Source organism: Echinops telfairi, unplaced genomic scaffold (genome assembly GCF_000313985.2).
Source record: "Echinops telfairi isolate 266 unplaced genomic scaffold, ASM31398v2 ScPeMD7_7458;HRSCAF=8496, whole genome shotgun sequence".
Taxonomy (NCBI): domain Eukaryota; kingdom Metazoa; phylum Chordata; class Mammalia; order Afrosoricida; family Tenrecidae; genus Echinops; species Echinops telfairi.
Window position 1 is genome coordinate 29,788,060 of NW_022111358.1, and position 9,776 is coordinate 29,797,835.

Below are 9,776 nucleotides of genomic sequence, written 5' to 3' on the forward strand. Positions count from 1 at the left end.
GCGCGCCTGGTGCCTGGGTCCCCTGGCCCGACGGGCAGAGCCCGGGCTCCGCAGGACCTTTGAGCAGCGGGGACAGCGACGAGGGTCGAGGATGGAGAGAGGGGGCTGCCGCGGGGACGGGGCGCTGTCAGGCAGGACAGGGGGACGCCGGGGCACGGGCCGAGCGTCGCGCCCACCCACCCCTCGCCCCTTACCAACCGTAGCCACGTGCCCAGGGACACAAGGCGTCGAGTGAGAGTCTTGGGGAAACTAGAGCCTCACTTGGTGCTGGACAGCCCCATGTGCCCAGAAATGGGGGGCTGGGGGCCCAAGCAGGGTTGGCGGAGAGTCTCACCACCCTCCCCAGGACCCGGGCCCCCTGCTGTGTTTCTCTTTCAGTTTCTTGCGGTCCCCCTCCACCCCGCCTGCCCTGGGGAAGCCCCGTGGGGGCAAGGGGAGAGGAAGAGGGGGAGGGCACCTGACGCTCAGAGCCCCTCCCCAAACCTCCGCGGGTTACTTGTCAGAGGGAGGGCGGCCTTCCAGCCCCACCATCCTTCTTCCCGCACCGGAAAGTGAGCCTCTGGGAGGGGAGGGGCCTGGCTGGACTGCGGTCCCGGGATGGCTGGATGAGGCTCGGCTCAGGCCTCCAGATGTTCATCTGTTCATTGGCCCTAGGGGCACGGCCATGGCCGGCTGGATCCAGGCCCAGCAGCTGCAGGGAGATGCGCTGCGTCAGATGCAGGTGCTCTATGGGCAGCACTTCCCCATCGAGGTCCGCCACTACCTGGCGCAGTGGATCGAGAGCCAGCCATGGTAGGTGTCCCCAGCCCAGAACCTTCCTCCACAGGGCCTGCCCTCCAGGCACCCCACCCTCCACCCACCTGCTCTGTGGAGGACTCCTGGTGGGCCCTGGCTGTGCAGAAGGGGAGGTGTCCCTGGAAAAGGGGAACCGGGACATGGGGAGTGGGAGGGGATGTTTCTCCACTCTGGTGCATGTGGAACTGCTAGGCACTAGCCCCGTGGGCCCCGGAGAGGTGTCTGTCTGGTGATAGAGCTCCTTAGTCACAGAGCCAGAGAACCCCATGCGCCGCTTGGAGCCCCACTGCTGGCCCGAGAAGGTGCCATCGTCGGTGTCTTTCCCCTGCCCTCCCCAAGGGACACCATCGACCTGGACAACCCTCAGGACCGAGCCCAGGCCACCCAGCTACTGGAGGGCCTGGTGCAGGAGCTGCAGAAGAAGGCCGAGCACCAGGTGGGGGAGGACGGTTTTTTGCTGAAGATCAAGCTGGGCCACTATGCCACGCAGCTCCAGGTGGGTGCCGAGTGCTGGAGGCCTATCTGTGGGAAGGCAGTGCCATCCGCCTTCTTCCACCCTCCAGACCTCTGGGTTTTTTCCTGGCCTGGTCACTGACTCACAATATGACCCTGAGCTTACCTGCAACGTCTCTGCTTCAATTTCCCCCACCCCCTCTTTCTAAGCAGACCCGCCAGATGCCTTTGAACATATTACCAAGCAAGGGGTGGAGGCTGTTTACCTCCCCAAAGGGGGGAGATGGGTGAAAGGGCACGATGAACTGATCAGGGAAGGTGGGGAATCTTAGGCCACAACTGGAAGGGTAGAGGTAGATGAGCCAGGGTTCCTCTGCTGGAGGGAGGCAGGAAGTCAGGGAAGAAGGTCACCATCCCTATTGGGACCCCGTGAAGCCTGGGTGGGGGTGGAGAAGGGTTGTCCTGGAGGTGAGAGCTGGGTGACAGGGGCTTCCATGGGGGACTGGAGATTCCCCTGGTGAGGGAGGGAGAGGAGAGGAGAGGGAGTTTTTGTGGAAGCAGGCAAAGGCGTGAGTGGTGATCAGAATGAAGCCTTTACTGGAACTCACTTCCCCCCAAAAGTTGAGTTGATGCCGACTCATGGTGACCCTGTGAGTCGCTTTGTGGGAGTAGAAAGCCTCTTTCCTGAGGAGCAGCTGGTGGGTTCAAACCGCTGACCTTTTTGGTCAGGAGCCCAACATATAACCACGATGTCAGCAGACCTCCTAGGAAACTCACTTAGAGAGCCCTTCAACATCAGCAGTGGGGTTCCTGGGAAATAAAATGGTCCATTGGGGGGGGGGATGAAGCAGGAGAGCCCTGCGGGGGTACATTAGGTACCCAGGGGCAGATGGATAGTGGCAGGTACCTTGGCTTTGCATGAAACCCTGGGTTTCGACCTTGAGTCAGCTCCTTGCTCACGTGTTTGCCCCTGGGCAAGTACAGAACCTCTCTCAGCAGTATCAGCTTTCCCATCTGTGAAACAGGGGTGATGATTTTACTTCTGCTGTGGGGGTTGTGTGCTGTGAGAATCAGGGAAGATCGTCACTTGGAAGTGCTTTGTAAGCAGCGGCTTTTAATTTCCTGCGTGCCAAACACGAAGACCCAGGGAGGGGGTCCAGGAGAGACAGGAGGCGTCCAGTGATTGTTCCTGAGGCTCCCTGGGGGGTGCTGATGGGCAGGGCTCGAACAGAGGGTGGTGACTGCTGGCTGCTGTTGGATTCTTTCAGAACACGTACGACCGCTGCCCCATGGAGCTGGTCCGCTGCATCCGCCACATTCTGTACAATGAGCAGAGGCTGGTCCGAGAAGCCAACAATGTGAGTGTCCCCGGGCATGCTGGGAGGAGTTACAGAATCTTTGCACACACCCTTCTCTCCAGTCACAACTGTGCTTACGTGAAGCCTGAGCCTGAGCAGAGCCAGGAAATCAAGAGACACGCGCTAATGTGAGAGGCAGAGTTGTTACAAGGAGGTAGGAAGTGGCTGCCCGTGCTTAATCCCTGGCCGAGCCTCATATGAGCTGTGTGATTTGGGCAGGTGACTTGACCTCTCTGAGTCACCCTTTGCCAAATGGGGATAATAATATCAGTCACCTCATAGGGTTGTTGTGAAGATTAAATGAGATATCATGTAGGCCCGGGAGAGGCAGACAGGATCGTGGAAAAGTAGGGGGGCTCTTCACTCACACACACACACACACACACATACACACACACACACATACAGCTGGAAACTTGGTTGATGTCAGTGGTGTCCTTACACACCACTAGGGGAAATATTTGTCATTCCATAAGCAGCGGCGTCTTGTGAGCAGAAAAGGAGCCGAGGCCAGTGGCACACAGCCTATAGAGACATGAGGCCTCGTGGGGGGCAGGGACGGGGAGGGACACAGGGCCTGAGCACCCAAGTTCTGTGTCCATGAAGGTGCTCGACACCTGCACGGACCGTGGCACAAATGCTGTTACCTGCAGGAAAGCAAAATGGGTTTCTTAAAAGGCCTTAGGGCAGTCCAGAGGTCATTTCTATTATGTGTTCATAATCATGGATGTGGATGTCAAGAATTTTAAAGTTCATTTAGAAGAGCCCTTTCTGAGGTCCTGCTGATGCTAGGCTGGGATTCCCGAAGGAGGCCAAAGGCCTGTACCCCCCCAAAGGAATTCGGGCAGTGAGAGGTTCTCCTTGAGACCCTGCCTGACGGACTGGGACGTCGGGGGTGGGGGTAGGGGTGGTTAGAGAAACAGGCCCTGACTCAGGATGGAGCAGGTGGCTGAGGGACAAAGTAATAGCCGCTCATTTGAAGGCAAGAAGACATAAGCTGTCGTGTCACGTTTAGAGGCTTGCAGGTAGTCCCATGTAAGTGGGGAGAAGGGAAGCAATGTACATGTGTGGGTCCCCAATAGAGAAAGCTAGAAAAGAATGATCTTTTCCCAAGGGATGACCACCCTTGACTTGCTACCCTCACAAAGTGAACTGCAAGTGTGCAAATGAATTCAACCTCCTGGACAAACCTCTGTCTACAACCTGGACATGTCAGAAGAGACCAGTCAGGAGAATGACATCACGCTTGGTAAAGTCGAGAGGCCGTGAAAAAGAGGAAGCCCCTGAAGATGGGTTTGACACAGTAGCGGCAACAATGGGCTCAAACAGAGCAACAGATGTGAGGCTAGCAGTGACCGGGCAGTGTTTCAATCCATTGTACGTGAGTCTGAGTCAGCTCGATGGCACCTGTCAATGTCACAGAGCAGAGGGGTCCTCGTGGTCAGTAGGACGCATTCTTTCTCTGAGCCATCAAACGATTCTTGACTGTCTCTGAAGTTCTGGACCTTGGAGAGTCTGGTGAACAAGGGCCCAGCTTGGGAAGCTCATGCCTTGTCCAGGAGATAGACAAGAAACAAGTTAGTACACACATGCCCATTTTCAGATAAAGGCACAGCCGGTGCAATGCTCTAAACAAGTTTTTTATTGTAAAATCATATATAACACACCATTTACCTAGTTGATTTTTTTTTTCTGTATCAGTGACACCAGTGACATTGATCAGGCCATGCAGCCATCCCTCCTGTCCTTACAAAGTTGTCCATTACCGCCTTTGCATTCTAAACAATCCCTCCCTCCGCCACCCTTCCTCCCATCTCTGATAAACCACTCATAAGCTCCAGTCTCGACGTGTGCCTGCTCTGCACATTCCATGGACGTGGAGGCGTGTCTGTCTTTGGTGGCTGCTTCTCTTTGTCGTTGTCTGTTTGTTGAAGGGGGTGAGTTTGTGAGTTTGCTTCTCTTTGTCGTTGTCTGTTTGTTGAAGGGGGATCTCTTGGAAAAGAAGTCTCTAGGGCCCTTTGCCCCAGTAATGGCCTGATTGCTTTTCTTCAGATAGCTCAGTGTGTCCGGGGGTCATCCATGCCGCAGCCTGTCTCAGGGGCCCTTTCTCTTCCTGGCTGAGTCTCCATCCCATTGCGTGTCTCTCTGACAGGTTGCTTGTCCAGACACCTGGGAACAGACATGGAGCGGGACAGTGGCACTTTACATTGGCCCCTCATCGAAGGTCTTTTTCTGGAAAGGGGCCAGCTGAAATGCTAGCCTGCGGAGGATTGTTGTCCCAGTACTGATGGAACAACAAGCACAAACACTCCAGGCAGGAATGGGTGTGTGCGTGTGTGTGTGTGTGTGTGTGTGTGTGTGTGTGTGTGTGTGTGTGTGTGTGTTCAAAGAACAGAAAGTAGCTGGTGAGGCTTGGGCAGCATGGACCTGGGGGCAGAGGTTGACAGAGGAGATCAGCAAGGCCAATGGAGGCTGTGTTGAGGAGATGGGAATTCTTTCTGGGAGCAGTTCATTAGACCTTCCTCCCTGAAGCATTCACTGCGCCGTGCCTGGCGTCGAAGGAGTGGATCAGACCTGGTCACATCAGGGCCTGGGTCCGTGGAGGCCTTGCTGGTGTCTCCCCCTCTAACTTCATTCTGAGGACCCCAATATGCCTATGAGGGGCTCAGCCTCTTCCCTGGCGGAACCAAACGATGCAGTCACAAGAAGGTCTTGCGTGAGGGCTTTGACGTGTGTCCACACGGCCTCATCTCCCACACTTGGCTTTGGGTCACCACGTGAATATGGAGTGAGTGGACACCTTCGCGAATACTCGGGTCTTGGGACACGTTGCGCCGTAGCCTGTCAGAAAGGTGTTCGATTAGCCGCTGCTGGAGTCCCTGTGCCAGAAGTGAGATTTTTAAATGGAAGTGTCCAGTATGCTTTCTGAAGGTGCCATCGTCAGCCAGGTCACCCTCATTCTCCCTCAGCCCTACTCCACCCCAATGCTGATCCGTGGGCAGTCTGACTCAAACAACCCTCCCTCCCTCCTTCAGATGTAAGTCTGGGATCTGTCGGATGGGTGTTTGATGAGCCCTGAGGTTTTCTCCCATCAATCTGTCTCCAGTGCAGCTCTCCAGCCGGGAGCCTGGCTGACGCCATGTCCCAGAAACACCTCCAGATCAACCAGACATTCGAGGAGCTGCGGCTGGTCACGCAGGACACAGAGAATGAGCTGAAGAAGCTGCAGCAGACCCAAGAATACTTCATCATCCAGTACCAGGAGAGCCTGAGGATCCAGGGTGAGGCTGCCGCGTGCGCGAGCCACGGGTGTTGGAAGAGGGAGGGAAGAACACGCGGTGAGCTCCAGGGCAGGGGCTTGGTGTGCATCGACCCGCCAGCACCAGGCCCAAAGTCTGGTAGCAGTCACAGCTCCCAGGGGTTGGGCCTCTGCTGTGGTCCTTGTGCCCTCGTGCCATGCTAAGCCCCTTACAGACCCCAACCAATTCACCTCTCCCAACAACCCTATCGATTAGGTAGTTCTGTTCTCTAAGTGATAAAGCTGAGCACCAAAGGGAACCAGGAACCTGTCCTAGGTTTCTGGTAAGTTAATAGAACTGGATCTCAACTAGAGATGTGGCATAAGATCCCTGTACTTTAATAATCACTGTTCTCGCCCTCGCTGTACGTCTTCGATGAATAGCTAAATGTGTGACTGAGCGTAAGGGACCAAATGCTTCCCAATCAGAGGGACGCCTTTGGCTGGGAGTCTCCAGGGGTCAAGTGGACTCTCCGAGTGCCCCTTCCTGACATCCTAGACTGGGAAGAGGGGTGACAGCGGTAAACAGCTCCTAGGTGTATGGCTTGTCAGTGGCTCCCACGGTAAGAATGTGGGGATAGAAAAATGGAGCCAGAAGAAATGAACCCTGGGTGCCCTTTGAGGAGTCTCAGGAGTTCCCACAAGGGGTCACTCCAGACTGACCATGGAGGTGCTCCCCTAGCCTCGTAAGAGCTCTAAGTGCCCATTTGCCATGTCTTTGCTGACTTTTCTAGCTGCTTAAAGCAACTACTTTGGTCATTGTGTCAGGCCGTTCAAATGGGGTTGAGTTTGGATATAGATGTGTATATATCTGAAAACCGAGCTCTGGTGGTGTAGTAGTTATGTTTTAGACTGCACACCGCAAGGTTAGCAGTTCAAAACCACCAGCCACTCTGGAGGAGAAAGATTTTTCTTTTGTCTTTCTACTCCTGTAAAGAGTTATAATCTCAGAACCTCACAGGGGCAGTATTACCCTGTCTTACAGGGTTGCTGTGAGTTGGCATCAACTGGCTGGCAATGAGTTTGTTTGGAGATGTATCTGAAAGCTATACATTTCCCTCTACATACTGCTTTAGCTGCATCCTACAAATTTTTATTTTAATTCCACTTGAAATTATTTTCTAATTTCTCGTGGAATTCTTTACTGGTACATTATTTAGAAAAATATTGTTTAATTTCCAAATATTAGATTTTTCCTAGCGGTCCTATTTTCTTGATTTCAACACCACCTTATAATTAAATTTCACTGTGGTAAGGTGAGATGTGCTGTGTGATCTCAGTTCTTTGATACTTTTGTGGCCCAGCCTGTCCTGTGATCGCCTTTGGAAACTTCCTATGAATAAGAGATTAAGTGTGAAAAAGGAAAATCACATCATATGAATTTCTGAAAATACTTTTGATTCTACAGACCCCTAAGAAGGGTCTTCGAAACCCTCCTCTCACCAGTGTCTATAATCTATACTTTGAGAATCACTGATTTTGGGGGGGAGGGGGAGGGCGTTAGTTCTATCAGTTACTGAAAGAGAGAGATCACACTTACATGACTGTACAATTGTCTGTTTCTTCAGGTAACTCAGGAAATATTTTCGTTAGGAATTTTGAAGCTTTGTTATGTGGTAAATACACGCTGGTGCTTATTCTGTGGATCCAGTGAATGGACACTGTAATTATTATGAAATGTCTGCCCCTCTCTTTGTCTTTAAGTCTATTTCTGATTAATCATCACGATAGCCTTCCCCTTCATAGTGCATCTTTATCCATCCTTCCTACAGTCAACACATCTGTCTTTTGTACATAGCATGAGATAGAGTTTCAGCTTGCTCCTAACTGAGCCCATTAACACTTAATATAATCATTGACAGTTTGTTCAGTTTCCCATTTTACAAGAGGTCTGATTTTCCCCCTGTACCTGAATTCTTTTGTCTTGCTTTCTTCAGTCCATTTTGATTTAGCTACAAAAGAAAGCTCTTGGGGGTGAGAGTGGGCCGGGGGAAAAAAAGAAAGCACTCTCCTAAATCCTGCCCTGTCGGTGTTTCCTGTGCCCTGGGGCCTAGGCCCTTGTGTGGACGATAGATGTTGGGGAGACGGTGGTGGGATGGTTCGGGCATGTCTCCCTCCCCTTGGAGGGAGACATCCCACTCCCACCCACCTGGAGGGGGAACAGGAGCGGTCAGTGGTTCTTTGGGTAGGTTCATAACTTAAGGGCCCTGTGACACCTGTTTAGTACTCCCAACCCAGGGCCACCTGCAGGAGAAAGGTGGAACTCTGCTTCTATGCAGACACCCTTTGGCCCTCTATGCTGCCCTGTGGGTCAGAGTCCAAAGTGCCACGATAGCCCGGGTTGTGTTGGCTTTCGCCGGGGCTTCCCGGGTGCTGCTGTTTGATGGCGTTGGGTTTGGATGCTGGTTTGGGAGGCCCTCGTCAGGCAGGGTCAGTCCTGCCTCGTTGATCAAGTTCACCCGGCTGACACACAGACTGTGGATCTGTTTGGGCCAGGGAAGGCCCCGCTTCCTCCAGCAGAGCCGAGCCAAGCAGTTGCCTCATGTCTCCCCAGACTCCTTCTAGAAGCTTCTGCAAACTGCCTGGAGACACCTAAGAGGGTCCCCTCTTGGAGTGTGGCCAGAGCCACGTGCTGCCCTCCCTGTGGTGGGCAGGAGTCCCCAGGTCGCTGTCCAGAGGACTCTAGGTTAAGGTGGCCTGATTTTAACATTGGTAAAGCGGGACACCATTGATAAAACTCATATCCTGGTGAAATAGCCACATGGCAGCTGAAAACCGTCTACCCTAGCTTGTGCATTCTTTCCAAAAATCGGGACTGTCCCACCAAAAGCGGGACGTCTGGTCACCTTACTCTAGGTGTCTGGGCCTAGATAGCCCTCTCCCTGCTCGGTCCCCTGCAGTTAGGTCCTGGGTTACTGATACACAGGTGGTCCTTAAAGTACTTTCCCTTCTCCCATGGTATCTCACCGTTGATGAGAATGCTTACAGCCACTGTGGAGAGAGGCTGCCTCCCCCACCTGCTCTTTGAGGGAGCCCTGCAGGGCCTTGGACTCTCTCAGTCGGTGGGCAGGCTGCCCCTGTGACCATATTAGGCACCTCCCGGCAGCTAGAGAAGCCACTGTCCCCAGTGCAGAGCCCCTCCTGGATGCCCTAAGCCACGACTAACTCTTCGGTGGTGCTTCCTGGGCGCTTGGCAGTTAGGTGCCTTCTGCTCCAAGCCAGGCAGGCCCACCCACGAGCCTCATCACTTGTTCAGTCCTCCTAACACCCCACGGAGCAGGTGCTGTGAGGCTCCCTTTGCAGGCGGGGAGTCTGAGGCTCAGGGGAAGAGAGTGATTGGCCCAAGTTCACCCAGCTATGAGAAAGCAAGCCCCCACCCACCTTTCAGACCCCAGCAGCTGTTCCATGCCAGGCCCCATGGGAGGGGGCAGGGCAGCCAGCTGTGTGGGGAGGAGACCAGGAGGGGGGGCAGGAGCTCTCCTGAGTTGCACTCCTGAGCAGAGAGGGACCAGTCAGGAGCCCTCTGAAGGCGCAGTTCACCTTCGGGCAGCCTGACTTGCTATTGGGTATCCGGTGCCTGAGCGTCTTGCCTCGGGGCGAGGGACGTGTAAATGCTCTGGCTTCCTGCTCAAACCTGGGGGACATGACTGTGGTGTCCTGTCCCCCCCTCCAGCTCAGTTCGCCCAGCTGGCCCAGCTGAACCCCCAGGAGCGGCTGAGCCGGGAGACGGCCCTCCAGCAGAAGCAGGTGTCCCTGGAGGCCTGGCTGCAGCGAGAGGCCCAGACCCTGCAGCAGTACCGAGTGGTGAGTGGCCGCCTGGGTCCTCCCCGCAGCGGGCCCTGCCCTGAGGCCTGCACAGAGCTAGGGGAGGG

The 9,776-nt window shown here is 54.4% G+C and overlaps 1 protein-coding gene across 1 annotated transcript in view; it reads left to right on the forward strand.

Annotated features, from left to right (window-relative positions):
• The first annotated feature begins 664 nt into the window (after positions 1-664).
• The window catches only part of LOC101661325 (signal transducer and activator of transcription 5A), a 20,439-nt gene continuing 11,327 nt past the window's right edge, over positions 665-9,776 (forward strand). Inside the window, exons 1-5 of the mRNA XM_045299447.1 lie at positions 665-792; positions 1,135-1,291; positions 2,517-2,606; positions 5,713-5,887; positions 9,578-9,753. Of these exons, the coding sequence (XP_045155382.1) occupies positions 665-792; positions 1,135-1,291; positions 2,517-2,606; positions 5,713-5,887; positions 9,578-9,753 (726 nt within the window). The remainder of the gene's footprint in view (positions 793-1,134; positions 1,292-2,516; positions 2,607-5,712; positions 5,888-9,577; positions 9,754-9,776) is intronic.